The sequence below is a fragment of the Carcharodon carcharias genome, chromosome 5, assembly GCF_017639515.1.
Source record: "Carcharodon carcharias isolate sCarCar2 chromosome 5, sCarCar2.pri, whole genome shotgun sequence".
Lineage (NCBI taxonomy): Eukaryota > Metazoa > Chordata > Chondrichthyes > Lamniformes > Lamnidae > Carcharodon > Carcharodon carcharias.
In genome coordinates this window covers 43285879-43301303 of record NC_054471.1, presented here as the reverse complement: position 1 = coordinate 43301303, position 15425 = coordinate 43285879, and the positions used below count along the sequence as shown (strand labels likewise).

General features: G+C 44.1%; 1 protein-coding gene across 1 annotated transcript in view; it reads right to left on the bottom strand.

Moving 5' to 3' along the window:
• Positions 1-15425, bottom strand: part of LOC121277689 (E3 ubiquitin ligase TRAF3IP2-like) — an 84539-nt gene that overhangs the window by 25067 nt on the left and 44047 nt on the right. Inside the window, exons 4-5 of the mRNA XM_041187321.1 lie at positions 3469-3671; positions 2732-2820 (exon numbers count right to left, since the gene is read on the bottom strand). Of these exons, the coding sequence (XP_041043255.1) occupies positions 2732-2820; positions 3469-3671 (292 nt within the window). The remainder of the gene's footprint in view (positions 1-2731; positions 2821-3468; positions 3672-15425) is intronic.

Genomic DNA, 15425 nt, shown 5'->3' with positions numbered 1-15425 from the left:
AGAATTGTTCCTCGCCTTTATCAACCTGACCAAAGCGTTTGATTCTTTAAGTCGTGAAGCTCTATGGATCATCCACCAATGCATTGAAGTTTTTCACCGTCCTGAGACTCCTGCAGGGCATCATGGCCGTCACTGCCCTGAGTGGAGGATGTGCAACTGACGCCTTTCACATCCAGACCCGGGGTCAAACCAGGTTGTGTGATCGCCCCCACCTTGTTCACCATTTACCTGACCGTCATCATCCACCTCATCCAAGATGAGCTGCCACCTGGTGTCAGCATTCAATATCAAAGAACAAAGAACAAAGAAAAGTACAGCACAGGAACAGGCCCTTCGGCCCTCCAAGCCTGCACCGATCATATTGCCCGTCAACTAAAACATTTTGCACTTCTGGGGTCCGTATCCCTCTATTCCCATCCTATTCATGTATTTGTCAAGCTGCCTCTTAAACACCACTATCGTACCTGCTTCCACCACTTACTCTGGCAGCGAATTCCAGACACTCACTACTCTCTGTGTAAAAAACTTGCCCCGCACATCTCCTCTAAAGTTTTCTCCTCTCACCTTAAATCTCTGTCCCTTAGTAATTGACTCTTCCACCCTGGGAAAAAGCTTCTGACTATCTACTCTGTCCATGTCACTCATAATTTTGTAAACTTCTATCAAGTCGCCCCTCAATCTCCGTCGCTCTAGTGAGAACAATCTGAGTTTCTCCAACCTCTCCTCATAGTTAATAACCTCCAGACCAGGCAGCATCCTGGTAAACCTCCTCTGCACCCTCTCCAACGCCTCCATATCCTTCTGGTAATGTGGCGACCAGAATTGCATGCAATATTCCAAGTGTGGCCTAACCAAGGTTCTATACAGCTGCAGCATGACTTCTCAGCTTTTATACTAAATACCCCTGCCAATGAAGGCAAGCATGCCATATGCCTTCCACCTGCGTTGCCACTTTCAGTGACCTATGGACCTGTACACCCAGATCCCTCTGCTCGTCTGGACGGGAAGCTCTTCAACCTTGGTCGCTTCCGGGCAAACGGAAAACTCGCCACCATGGACATCCACGAGCTTCATTTTGTGGATGACTGCTGCACAGATGGTTCACTCTGTGCAGGGCATGCAGAGGACGCTTGACCTCTTTAACACCTCGTAGAAGCAGCTTGGCCTGTCCTTAGACATCGCCAAGATGAAGGTCCTTCACCAACCTTCCCCGGGCCAGTTGAGCATCCCCCGCGCCATCCACGTAGGTGGGGTGGTTCTTGAGTGTGTGCAGCACTTCCCTCATCTCACTTCTCCCAAGGGACTACCATCGATGAGGAATTCAGCTCAGAGTCAACTGTGCCGCCGCTACCTTCTTCAAGCTGCGCCAACATGTCTTTGACAACAGGGATCTTTGCAAGGCAACAAAGGTTCTGCTTTATAAGGCTGTTGTGTTGACCACCCTCCTCTACTGCAGTGAAACATGGATTGTCTGCTGACGCCACATTAAGATACCTGAGAACTTCCATCAGCGGTGCTTGCGTCAAATCCTGGGGATCAGTGGGAGGACTGTCAGACTAACGTGAGCATCCTCCGTGAAGCTGCGTCTACCAGCATTGAAGCTCTGCTCCTGTGGAACCAGCTCCGATGGATGGGCCATTGCGTCCGGACGCCCAAAAACCACCTCCCTCGGCATCAGTGAACCAGATGGGTTTTTCCAACAATGGCTTTTTTTTAAATTCCAGATTTTTATTAGATTCAAATTCCACCATCTGCCATGGTGAGATTCAAATCCAGGACACCAGAACACTACCCTGGGTCCCTAGATTACCACTCCAGTGATAATACCACTATACCACCACCTCCCCACAATTCATAACCAAAGTCCCTCATTCCAAGTTAATATCCTGGTAATCCATCCCTGTACCCTTTGTTCATTTTCCTTAAGTGTGGTACCCCAGAATTCTCCACAATCCTCCATCTGAGGCCTCACTAGTGTTTGATAGAGTTTGAGAATGATCACTTTGCCTCTAGTTTCTATTTGTCGATTTCTAAGCACAAGTAACCAGGATGTTATTTTTAACCAACTTATTTACCTGCCATTCCACATTGAACTATTTGTGTATATGGACACCATGGTCACTCTCCTCACCTGTGCTTTTTAAAATTGGATCATTTATAGCTTACAGTCTTTCTGTGTGAGCTCTCCCAAAATGCATTACCTCACTTCTCCACCTTGAACTCCATTTGCCATACTTCTGCCCATTTCACCATCCTGTCTGTCATCCTCAAGCCTATAATTATCGTCATCATGATCTGCTCTTTTACCAAGTTTCATATCATTGAAAACATTATAGTGCAGCTCCCTGCAACTGCATTCACGCCGTTTATAAAAATTGCAAAGAACGCTGGACCCAAATGTGACCCTTGGGGATCACAACAAGTACAAACCACCTCCCACTCTGAAAAATATTCATCCATCAACACCCTTGCTTCCAGTCACTGAGTTTTTTAAATGCATTCTGCTACTTTCCCCTTCATTCCATCTTCTTTCATTATTTCTAAATTAAAAAAAAACACATTTGGTTAAATTCAAAATAGTTCAAAATCTCTCACTGTGAAAATTCACCCAACGATGAATTTTTGTGACACTCCTTAGGTAAAACAACCAGTGCTACAGGTCATAGTTGGCTCCTACATTGGTTCTGTAAAAGGAATGGGGAGATGTGATCAGACTGAGGATGTTACTTACTGCTGCCTCAAAGCCATTAATACGCAGGAAGTTCACAAAGATACGAATTTCATTGGCTGTGTCCACAGCGTAGGTAACGAATACTTTTCCTAATAAAAGGAAGAATAGTATCAGATAAAGCACTCATTCTGCTTCCATCATAGTTTTTGCAAAGCCATTCAAAACCAAACAGATGTGATTTTCAGTATATTATGATAGAAGTGTTCTGAGCATGCCAGTGATCTTATACATAAGCAAAGAGAAAGAATTTGTGCTTGTACAGCACCAGTCTTGTCTTCAGGACACTCAAAATGGCATGACAACCAATGGAACATCTTGGAAGTGCAGTCACTGTTATGCAGGAAAACACAACTGCCCATTTGCGCATAGTAAGATCCCACAAGCAATTATACGTGAATGGATAATGGGGCCAATTTTAACTGGGTATTGGGCAAAGAGAGTGTGAGGCTTGCTCATGTTGCCTGCCTGATGCACTCGCCCTAGGGCTCTGAGCCATTTTAATGCTCAGGTCTCATTTATATGGATGCAGCAATATGACCAAGAGCAGTCCTAACATTGAAAGGACAAATGATTTAGTTCCGCTTGCAAGCTGGGAAAAATTGAGATGGATACAAACAGGAAGTGAGCTCCCTCTTGACTTTAGGCAGCTCCCCTGAAGCTTCTATTTGGTTCTGTTAAGGACTCCAAACCAGCGTCTTTCGGAGATGCCAACAGAATGAGGAATACAAGGCACTTACGTAATGCATCCGGCAGATTAACTGTTCGCAGAGTACCGTGTCCATCATTGATGCTGGCAGGAATGTCTCGGTTATTATAGGGCAGTGGGTAAGCACAGGAAATGTAACCTCTCTCATGTGGAGGTAGCTGTTCATGCTGAGGGGTAACATCAGCAATAAGTCCCTTCGCCTTGTGGCTCATCCCTCTGACATTTGGGTTATTCCTAAAAGAAAGAACATAACTTCATCAATGAAAGAGATGGTGTAGTGGTGAAGTCAATAGAGTAGTAACTCCAGGATCATGGGTTCAAATCCCACTGGTGGAATTTAGATTCAACTTATAAATGTAGAATTGAAAAGCTAGTCTTAGTAATGGTGACCTTGAAACCATTGTCAATTGTTGTAAAAATCCTCCAGTTCACCAATGCTCCTTTAGGGAAGGAAACTTGCATCCCTATGTGGTCTGGCTGACATGTGACTGTAGACCTGCTGTAATGTGGTTGACACTTAACTGCCCTCTGAAATGGCCTGGCAAGCCCCTCAGTGCAAGGGTAATTAGGGATGGGCAACAAATGCTGGCCTTGCCAGTGACACCCACATCCTACGAAAGAAATAAGTGGAAAAAAAAAATGTCTTAATCTCATCCTTTTGATTGGAGTCTCAACTGAAGCAATTTACATTTTTTTTAATCGACCTGCTACGTTTACTTGCGTACTAGCATCCGCCAATGAGAAGAATGGTCAGTGACGATATATCCTGGGATGAATCTCTAGCTGAATTTTGGATAAAGTTGTGATGATTCTGGGGGAGCACAAGCTTCCTATGTCATTAATGCAGCAGCTCTCAGAGGCACGAAGCCTGCCATGGATGCAGATTCAAGATTCAGTTCCCCGGTTGTGGTGCGTGAAGTCAGGAGAGACATTGGGCAGAACTTTCCGGTTGGCATGGCAATGCATAAAATGACGGGCAATGATGTTGGCGTGCGTCCCGACACCATCGCGATATCTCGTTCGGAGGGCGCGCGCCGGAGTTGGCTGTGTGCTCGTCGAAATGTAAATGGCCTATTAAGGCCATTAAGAAATTAATTAGAGGACTCAAGAACACTGCCCATCCAAACTCAGGCAGAGGCGTTCTCCTAACCCGCACTGCAAGGCTGCGCTGTTAGCTTGAACCATGGGGGATATTGGTTCAAACCTCAATAAAGACATTGCAAGGAGCTGTGAGCACCTCCAGCAGTGACTGCACCATGGCCGCCTTTCACTAGGGGATTGTACAACTTGCCCAGTCGACCAGTTGTTCTGCTGCCCCCTAAAACACACATTAATTTGGTGTCCGTGCCTGAGGAGTGAAAAGTTCTGGAGCATTTGGTGGCACTTTTATGCTTTTGCGTTATTTGAGGGGGCAGAAATGCTTCAGAGGCCCCACTCCGAGCAGGTCAAAGGAGCTGCTGGATGGTCTCAGCTGTGGAAGAATGCTCACTTGTGACAAGCTTTTCCAAGTGCCTGGCACACTACCACCCCCCCCCCCCCCTCCCCCCCACCCCCCCAACCCCCCTGGCATGTGCTTGAGTACTTCCTTCAGACTGTGCTGCCTTGTCCCTATCCACCCCCGCCAGCCTCACCTGCTCTGGAGCTCTTGCCTTGACACTGAACTGAAAGCCAGCCGGGGAAAAGTGACTTTCCTGTGTCCCCGCGAATGCTCGGCGACTCTTCCTTGATGTCCTACGGGCGGCTCTCACAAGCGCTGCGCAAAGTTGTGTGCACTCACCTCCGAGTGCCCCTCGAAGTTCAGGTCACCAGGTGACCGCAGCCATGAAGCGCGCCGTTCTGTAGTCACGCCGACGTGGGCGGTAAATTTATTGTGTGGGGATGATTCTGGCGAGCAGGGCTGAGAATTAGATGCTAAAGTATTGAAATTAGGTTCCTGACGCACGGCAGTGGGAAATGCCTGCCCACCATTGATGGGTGGAGCGGACAATCGCAAACTGGTTTCATGATGGCATAAATCCGATTTTTGGCCTTCTTGCCATATTGTCCGCTCACGGCCGCCATGACACCCGCTGCCAATGGGACTGGATGATTCCCCTCCAAAAGGTCCACTATAAACAAAGGGAGGTATCAACCTCCCTTCATTTGCAGGCTCTTTGACATTCCCATCTCATGTGCATGAGGAGGCACTTTGCTGTTTGATGTGATACAGAGAGACATACGTGCGACTGCTCAACCTGAATGTACCCAGAATGGTAACAGTACGATGCAACAATCTTACAGTTAACTTGGGAACGATAGATGTAACAGAACCACCGAGGATAGCTACATGAGCTTCCTTCCTTCCGGCCTTTCTGAAGGAGATTGCCAATCTATTCTTCACTAGCTATTTGACGTGTATTTTGTGCTGTGAGCCTGGGAGCGTTAAGAACTGAGCTGTAACTGCTCAGGCTCGTTATCAAAGCTTATTTCATCTGAAACCCTTCCAACCAGCAGGGAGACCATGGCCAAGGCCTTGCACCCCTACTCCTCCCCGAACTGTTGCACGTCGCTGGTAAGACGAGACGACCACTGGCACTGGTTGTATTTCCAGCCCCACACTCACTTACAGAATGGAACTTGTCAGCCTGCATAACAACCATGTCATTGTGGGGTTAAAGCCTTGGAATGGGTGGGAGAGTCAGGTGGGCTGGTGAGCGGCAGATTTTCAGGCTCAAAGGATTCCAGTCAACTGTGGGGCCTGTGCACAACCGTGTTTCAAAAGTGATTACGCGGGGCTCTCACCGCTATCTGCCCAGACCTCTACTGCTCTCTGAATGCTGGATACCTGGGCCTAACAGGCTGCCTGACATCCAGCACTCCTGGAGTGCGAACGACAGCAAACACGGTTGACTGACCAGCAATAAACTGCGGGGAGGCTGAGAAAGAACACAGTGTTCCCCCATAACACCCATTCAGATCCAGTGAAGCATTCGCAGGAAAGGCAGAGCCATGGTCATAAACATCTGGTTAGGTTTTATCAGTGAAAGAGGGGAGACATGGGTGAGCAGGTGATGCTGTGTATAACATTTTGATACATTGCAATAGAAATGTGTCATGTATCATTAATTCAGAAAATATGCTCATTTCATCGGTTGGTGCTTGATTTGAATCCAGGCCTTATGAGTGTTAAATTGCTGCACTGTCCAGGTATAAAGGTGCTAAATTGCTGCACTGTCCAGATATAAAGGTGCTAAATTGCTACACTGTCCAGATATAAAGGTGCTAAATTGCTGCACTGTCCAGGTATAAAGGTGCTAAATTGCTGCACTGTCCAGATATAAAGGTAGTAAATTGCTGCACTGTCTAGTACTAAGGTATTAAATTGCTGGTATAGGTATAAAGGTAGTAAATTGCGGCACGATCCAGGCATAAAGGTGTTAAATTGCTGCACTGTCCAGGTATAAAGGTGTTAAATTGCTGCACTGTCCAGGTATAAAGGTGTTAAATTGCAGCACTGTCCAGGTATAAAGGTGTTAAATTGCTGCACTGTCTAGTACTAAGGCATTAAATTGCTGGTATAGGTATAAAGGTAGTAAATTGTGGCACAATCCAGGTATAAAGGTGTTAAATTGCTGCACTATTCAGGTATAAAGGTGCTAAATTGCTGCACTGTCCAGATATAAAGGTAGTAAATTGCTACACTGTCCAGGTATAAAGGTGTTAAATTGCTGCACTGTCTAGTACTAAGGTATAAAATTGCTGCACTGTCCAGGTATAAAGGTGTTAAATTGCTACACTGTCCAGGTATAAAGGTGTTAAATTGCTACACTGTCCAGGTATAAAGGTGTTAAATTGCTGCACAGTCCAGGTATAAAGGTATTAAATTGCTACACTGTCCAGGTATAAAGGTGTTAAATTGCTACACTGTCCAGGTATAAAGGTGTTAAATTGCTACATTGTCCAGGTATAAAGGTGTTAAATTGCTACACTGTCCAGGTATACAGGTGTTAAATTGCTGCACTGTCCAGGTATAAAGGTGTTAAATTGCTGCACAGTCCAGGTATAAAGGTGTTAAATTGCTACACTGTCCAGGTATAAAGGTGTTAAATTGCTGCACAGTCCTGGTATAAAGGTGTTAAATTGCTACACTGTCCAGGTATAAAGGTGTTAAATTGCTGCACAGTCCAGGTATAAAGGTGTTAAATTGCTACACTGTCCAGGTATAAAGGTGTTAAATTGCTGCACAGTCCTGGTATAAAGGTGTTAAATTGCTGCACTGTCCAGGTATAAAGGTGTTAAATTGCTGCACAGTTCAGGTATAAAGGTGTTAAATTGCTACACTGTCCAGGTATAAAGGTGTTAAATTGCTGCACAGTCCTGGTATAAAGGTGTTAAATTGCTACACTGTCCAGGTATAAAGGTGTTAAATTGCTGCACAGTCCTGGTATAAAGGTGTTAAATTGCTACACTGTCCAGGTATAAAGGTGTTAAATTGCTGCACAGTCCAGGTATAAAGGTGTTAAGTTGCTGCACTGTCTAGTACTAAGGTATTAAATTGCTGGTATAGGTATAAAGGTAGTAAATTGTGGCACAATCCAGGTATAAAGGTGTTAAATTGCTGCACTATCCAGGTATAAAGGTGTTAAATTGCTGCACTGTCCAGGTATAAAGGTGTTAAATTGCTGCACAGTCCAGGTATACAGGTGTTAAATTGTTGCATCGTCCAGGTATAAAGGTGTTAAGTTGCTGCACTGTCCAGGTATAAAGGTGTTAAATTGCTGCACTGTCCAGGTATAAAGGTGTTAAATTGCTGCACTGTCTAATATAAACGTGTTAAATTGCTGCACTGTCCAGGTTATAAAGGTGTTAATCTGCTGCACTATCTAGTATAAAGATATTAAATTGCTGCACTATCTAGTACTAAGGTATTAAATTGCTGCACTGTCTAATATAAACGTGTTAAATTGCTGCACTATCTAGTATAAAGATGGTAAATTGCTGCACGCCTAATATAAAGGTATTAAATTGCTGCACTTTCCAGGTATTAAAGTATTAAATTGCTGCACCGTCTAATATAAAGGTGTTCAATTGATGCACTGTCTAGCATAAAAGTGTTAAATTGCCACACTGTCTAGTATCAAGGTATTAAGTTGCTGCACTATCTAGTATAAAGGTGTTAAACTGATGCACTATCTAGTATAAAGGTGTTAAATTGCTGCACTGTCCAGGTATAAAGTTGTTGTATTGATGCACTGTCTAGTATAGAGATATTAAATTGATTCACCGTCCAGTATAAAGGTGTCATATTGGTGCACCGTCTAGTGTAAATGCGTTAAATTGCTGCACCATTTAGTTTAAATATGTTAAATTGGAGCACCGTCTAGTTTAAAGGTGTTAAATTACTGCACTGTCCAGTTTTATCCCTCCTTTTTAATGCTCGTTGTCTCAGTTGTGTATTTATTTTACAGCCAATATAACATCTGTGTTAACACATGTAGAGCACACTGAACTCCTAAGTCAAACTAACATGTTCACTGATACAAAGTCCTAATTGTTCCTTTAAGTCCTAAATACACAGAGCGACTGGTGCACTAAGTGCCACATTTCTAAACCAAAATAATGACAGTTAAATAAGAGATTGGTTTAAACCTGAGGTACTGTACAATCAAAATTTTACAGTAATTTTTGAGGAGCATCTTATGAAATTGCACCATTATGTAAAGTGGTTGTTGATTTTGTGAATTCTAAGTTGCTGAAAGTTCAGCTGGTAAAAGTGGGGTTTTATTGTGCTAAGCTGACCATGAAGGTCTCAGGTTCTATGTTCTGAGGTAGCTAAATTGGCTAAACTTAGTTGGGATGCAGCCAGCCAGATGATAGCCCTTACAGAGACATGGTTACAAGGCAACCATGGCGGGGATCTGAATATTGAAGGGTATTTGACATTTTAGAAGGACAGGAAGCTAGGAAAAGGTGATGAAGTACCTCTATTAATAGAGGGTGACATTAGTACAACAGAGGGAGATGACCTTGATTCAAAAGATTAAATGTAGAATCGGTTTGGGTAGAGATAAGAAATAGCAAAGGTGAAAAGTCACTTGTGGAGTAGTTTAGAGGTTTCCTAACAGTCATTACATTGTAGGACAGAGTATACAGAAAGAAACAATGGGGCTTGTAAGAAAGGTACTGCATTAATCATGGATGATTTTAATCTACATATAGATTGACAAATCAAATTGGCAAAGATAGCCTAGGAGATCAGTTCATCAAGTGTAGTCGGGACAATTTCTTACAGCAGCATGTTCTAGCGCCAACCAGGGAGCAGGCTATTCTAGACCTGGTCATGTGCAATGACACGGGATTAATTAATGACCTCAAAGTAAAGGAGCCTCTAGACAACAGTGATCATAACATGACAAAATTTCATATTCAGCTTGAGGATGAGAAGTCTCAGTCTGAGGTCAGTGTTTTAAACTTAAGTAAAGGTAATTACAAGGGTATGAAGACAGTGTTGGCCAAAGTGAACTGGGAAATTAGGTTAAACAAAAGGAGACTAGAGAAGCAGCGGCAGACATACAAGGAGATATTTCATAACACTCAGCATAGATGCATTCCAGTGAGAAAGAGACTCTGGGAGATTGATGCACCAGCCGTGGCTAACTAAGGAAGTTAAGTATTGTATCAAATCGAAAGAAGAAATGTACAATTCTGCGAAGATTAATGGTAGGTCAGAAGATTGGACAGATTTAAAACCCACCAAAGAAAGACTGAAAAACTAAGGGCATGAGAGAAAGTTGCATGAGAGAAAGTTGGCTAAAAATATAAAAGCAGAGGGTAAGAGTTTCTACGAATATTGAAAAAGGAAAAGAATAATTAAAGTGAGGGTTAGTCCTCTAGAGAGTGAATCTGGGGAATTAATAATGGAAAAGCAGGAAATGGTGGAAGTTTTGAACAGGTATTTTGTGTCAATCTTTACTGTATGGGATATTGCAAGAATACTTGAAAAACAAGAAGGAAAAGGGACTCAGGAACTTAAAACGATCATACTCACCAGGGAAAAGGTTCTGGGGAAACTATCGGAGCTAAAGGCTGACAAGTCCCCAGGACTTGATGTCCTGTGCCCTACCATCTTAAAAGAAGTGGACGCAGAAGAGATCATAGATTCATTGATTGTGATCTTCCAAAATTCCCTTGATTCTGGAAAGGTCCGAGTGGATTGGAAAATCGCTACTGTAACACTCATTTCAAGAAAGGAGGGAAACAAGAAAGCAAGAAGCTACAGGCCAGTTAGCGCAACATCTGTCATGGGGAAATTCTAGCATCCTTTATTAAGGAGGTTATAGCTGGGCACTTAGAAAATCATAATGTGATGAGGCAGATTCAATGTGGTTTTGTGAAAGGAAAATTGTGCTTGACTAATTTATTAGAGGTCTTTGAGGAAATAACAATTCTGAGAGACAAGATAAACTGTCACTTAGAAAGGAACAGCTTAATCAGAGATCGTCAGCATGGTTTTGTTAGGGGGAGGTCATAGATACATAGAAACAAGGAGCAGGAGTAGGCCATTTGGCCCTTCAAGCCTGCTCCACCATTCATTATGATTATGGCTGATCATCCAACTCAATAGCCAGCTCCCGTTTTCACACATACCCTTTGATTCCTTTCCCTTCAAGAGCTATATCTAACTCCTTCTTGAAAGTATACAATGTTTTGGTCTCAACTACTTTCTGTGGTAATGAATTCCACAGGCTCACCACTCTCTGGGTGAAGAAATTTCTCCTCATCTCAGTCCTAAATGGTCTATCCCATATCCTCAGACTGTGACCCCTGGTTCTGGACTCCCCCACTATCAGGAACATCCTTCCTGCATCTACCCTGTCTAGTCCTGTTAGAATTTTATAGGTTTCTATGAGATCCCCCTCATTCTTCTGAACTCCAGCGAATATAATCCCAGGAATCAGTTGTGTAAGCCTTCGCTGCACTCCCTCTATAGCAAGTACATCCTTCCTCAGATACGGAAACCCAAACTGCACACAATATTCCAGGTGTGGTCTCACCAAGGCCCTGTACAATTGCAGCAAGACATCCCTGTTCCTGTACTCGAATCCTCTGGCTATGAAGGCCAACATATCATTTGCCTTCTTTACTGCCTGCTGCACCATCATGCTTACCTTCAGCGACTGGTGTACGAGGACACCCAGGTCACGTTGCACATTCCCCTCTCTCAATTTATAGCCATTCAGATAATAATCTGCCTTCCTGTTTTTGCTACCAAAGTGGATAACCTCACATTTATCCACATTATACTGCATCTGCCTTGCATTTGCCCACTCACTCAGCTTGTCCAAATCACACTGAAGCATCTCTGCATCTTCCTCACAGCTCACCCTCTCACCCAGCTTTGTGTCATTATGTCTTACTAATTTAATCAATTTTTTTGAGGAAGTAACAAGGAGGATTGATGAGGGCAGATGTCACCCACATGGATTTCAGTAAAGCATCTTACAAGGTCCCACATGGCAGACTGATCAGGGAAGTGAAAGCCCATTGGATACTGGGGAAGGTGGCATGTTGGATTTAAAATTGGCTCAGTGACAGGAAACAAAGAGCAATGGTTGATGGATGTTTTTGTGAATGGAAAACGGTTCCCAGTGGTGTTCTACAGGGCTGTGTTGGGTCCCTTGCTGTTTGTTATATATATTAATGATTTGGACTTAAATGTGGGAGGCATGATTGGGAAATTTGCAGATGACACAAAAATTGGCCGTGCAGTTGACAGTGAAGAGGAAGCTGTTGTTTTCAGAATGGTATCAATGGTTTGGTTGAGTGGGTGGAGAAATGGCAGATGGAATTCAATCCGGAGAAGTGTAAGTAATGCATGTGGGGAGGGCAAAAAAAGCAAGGGAATACTCAATAAATGGGAGGATATTAGGAGGGTTTGAGGAAGTGAAGGACCTTGAAGTGCATGTCAATAGGTCCCTGAAGGTGGCAGGACAGGTGGACAAGGTGGTAGAGAAAGCATGTGGAATGCTTTCCTTTATTGGATGAGGTATAGAATGCAAACGCAGGGATGTAATGATGGAACTGTATAAAACGCTAGTTAGGGCACAGCTGGAATTTTGTTTACAGTTCTGGTCACCACATTACAGGAAGGACATAATTGCTGCAAAGAGAGTGCAGAGGAGATTTACAAGAATGTTGCCATGGCTTGAAAATTGCAGCTATGAGGAGAGATTGGATAGGATGGGGTTGTTTGCCTTGGAACCAATCACGCTGAGGGGGCGACCTGATTGAGGTGTACAAGACTATGAGGGGCCTAGACAGAGTAGGGATGGCCTGTTTCCCCTAGCAGAGAGGTTAATTACCAGGGGTCATAGATTTAAGGTGATTAGTAGAAGGATTAGAGGGGATATGTGGATAAACTTCTTTACCCAGAGGGTGGTAAGTGTTTGAAATTTGCTGCCTGGTTTGGTGGTGGAAGCAGAAACCCTCGACTCATTTCAAAGGCACCTGGATCTACATCTAAAGTGGTGTGGCCTGCAGGAGTATGGACCGGGTGCTGGAAGGTGGGATTATAATGGGCAGCTAGTTTTGATTTTCCAGTGCAGATGCCGTAGGCTGAATAGCCTCTTTCTGTGCTGTAACTTTTCTATGGTTCTATGTTCCTAACAAGCAAAATGGCTAATGGGGAACCTGTAGATGTGGTGCACTTGGATTTCCAAAAGGCATTCAATAAGGTGCCACTTCATAGGTTACTAAACAAAATAACAGTTCATGTTGTAGGGAGAAACATATTGGCATGGATAGAGGATTGGTTAGCTAAGAGGAAGCAGTAGGGATAAATGGGTCATTTTGGGTTGGCATGATGTGCCTAGTGGAATCCCACAGGGATCACTGCTGGGGCCTCAACTATTTACAGTCTATATCGATGACTTGGATGAAAGCACCGAATGTAAGGCTGCTAAATTTGCTGATGACCCAAAGATAGGAAGGAAAGTAAGTTGTAAAGAGGACATAAGGAAGATATAGATAGGTTAAGTGAGTGGACAAAAATTTGGCAGTTGGGTATAGTGTGGGAAAATGTGAATTTGTCCACTTTGGCAGGGAGAATAGAAAAGCAGAATATTATTTAAATGGAGAGTGATTGCAGTACTTTGGTACAGAGGGATCTGGGTGTCCTGGTACATAAAGGTTGTCATGAAGGTGCAGCAAATGATTAAGAATGTAACTGGAATGTTGTAGTTTATTGCAAGGGGAATGGAGTATAAAAGTAGGGAAGCTTTACTACAGCTGTACAAGGCCTTAGTGAGGCCACATCAGGAGTACTGTGCACAGTTTTGGTCTCCTTATGTAAGAAAGGATATAATTCCATTAGAAGCAGTTTAGAGAAAGTCCACTCGACTGATTCCGGGGATGAAGTGGTTATTTTATGAGGAAAGGCTGAGCAGGTTGGGCTTCTACCCATGGGAGTTTAGAAGAATGAGAGGTGATCTTATTGAAACATAAGATCCTGAGGAGACTTGATAGGATGGATACTGGGAGAATGTTTCCACTATGGGCAAGACTAGAGTTAAGGGACACCATTTAAAAATAAGAGGTCTCCCATTTAGGATGGAGATGAGGAATTTTTTTTCTCTCAGAGGGTGGTTAACCTGTGGAATTTGCTTCCCCCTAGAGGAGTGGAGGTGGGATATTTGAATATATTCAAGACTGAGTTAGATAGTCTTGATTGACAAGGAAGTCAAAGGTTATGGGGGCAGAAAGGAAAGTGGGGTTGAGGCCACAAGGAGATCAATCATGATCTTATCTAGTGGTGGAGCAGGCTGGGGGGGTGGTGGGGGGGGGGTGCTGAATGCCCTACTCTTGTTCCTAATTCGTATGTAGAGACATTACAGCTGACTTTAAGGCCAGAAGTTTTACCTTGTTGAGTGGCACGTGTCCGACCCAATCAAGTATAAACTGACGCATGATGACATCGGGCGAGGGTCCTGATGCCATCGTGCACTCGTGCGATATTTCGTTCAGCGGGCTGCTGCATTGTTTTAGGAAACCTCATACATGGGAAGAATGAGGTTTCCAACAGCAAATAAAAATAAAATAACATTTTTAACATTTCATTAATAACATGTCCCTGCTCATGTGGCAGAGTCACATGAGCGCACCATCACCCCCTACACACAGGCAGTGCTGAGTGCTGCAGCACACGTTTCACGTTGGGTGGGTCTTGATCGGCCCGCCAGAGTGAAATTGTGCTCGTGGCCTGATTGCAGGAGGCGGTCAGCTTCCCGACTGCTCCCGCCCACCCCCGCTGAGCCCACCCAATGAGGGCAGAATTCTGCCCTAGGAGCCCCGGACAAGGGAAATATCACCCAGGGCTCTGCCCTTGGATGGTGGGCCGTACACCATCAGGCCTGACCATGATGCTCTTCACAGTTCACGGTCCCGGTTCATATTTGACGAATGGCGCCTTGGGCGAGACACTGTAGGCTGGGTGATGCCCGGTGAATCCAACCCTGCATCAGGAGATGGTGCCCTTGGCACAGCAGAGGACAGGATTGAAAAGGGGAAAAGGTGTTTGGAATCTCCAGGGCTTTTAGGCACTGAGAGACGTCAGCAATGTCTCACAGGGGGACTTCCAAATCGAAGGTGCCAAGTGGCTTTGGTCAATTTGAATGTGATGTTCAATGAAATGGCATTCAGGCACACACTGCCTAGTTAAATATACCAATGATGTCCAGTTGGCACATGTGAGACTAGCAGAGGAAGAATGAAGTAGATGGGAGTGACAGGAAGAAGCACGTAGGCAAACATAAATACCCAATCTTATATTTATACATACATTTGTAAAAAATTATTCTTTTATGGCATCTGTACATCACCAGCAAGGCCAGCATTTGTTGCCTATCCCTAATTGCCCCTGAATGGCAGATTCCCTTCCCTAAGGGACATTAATAAACCAGTATGAGTTTTGATCATAGCTACCAATCAATTCCAGATTTTAAACTGAATTTA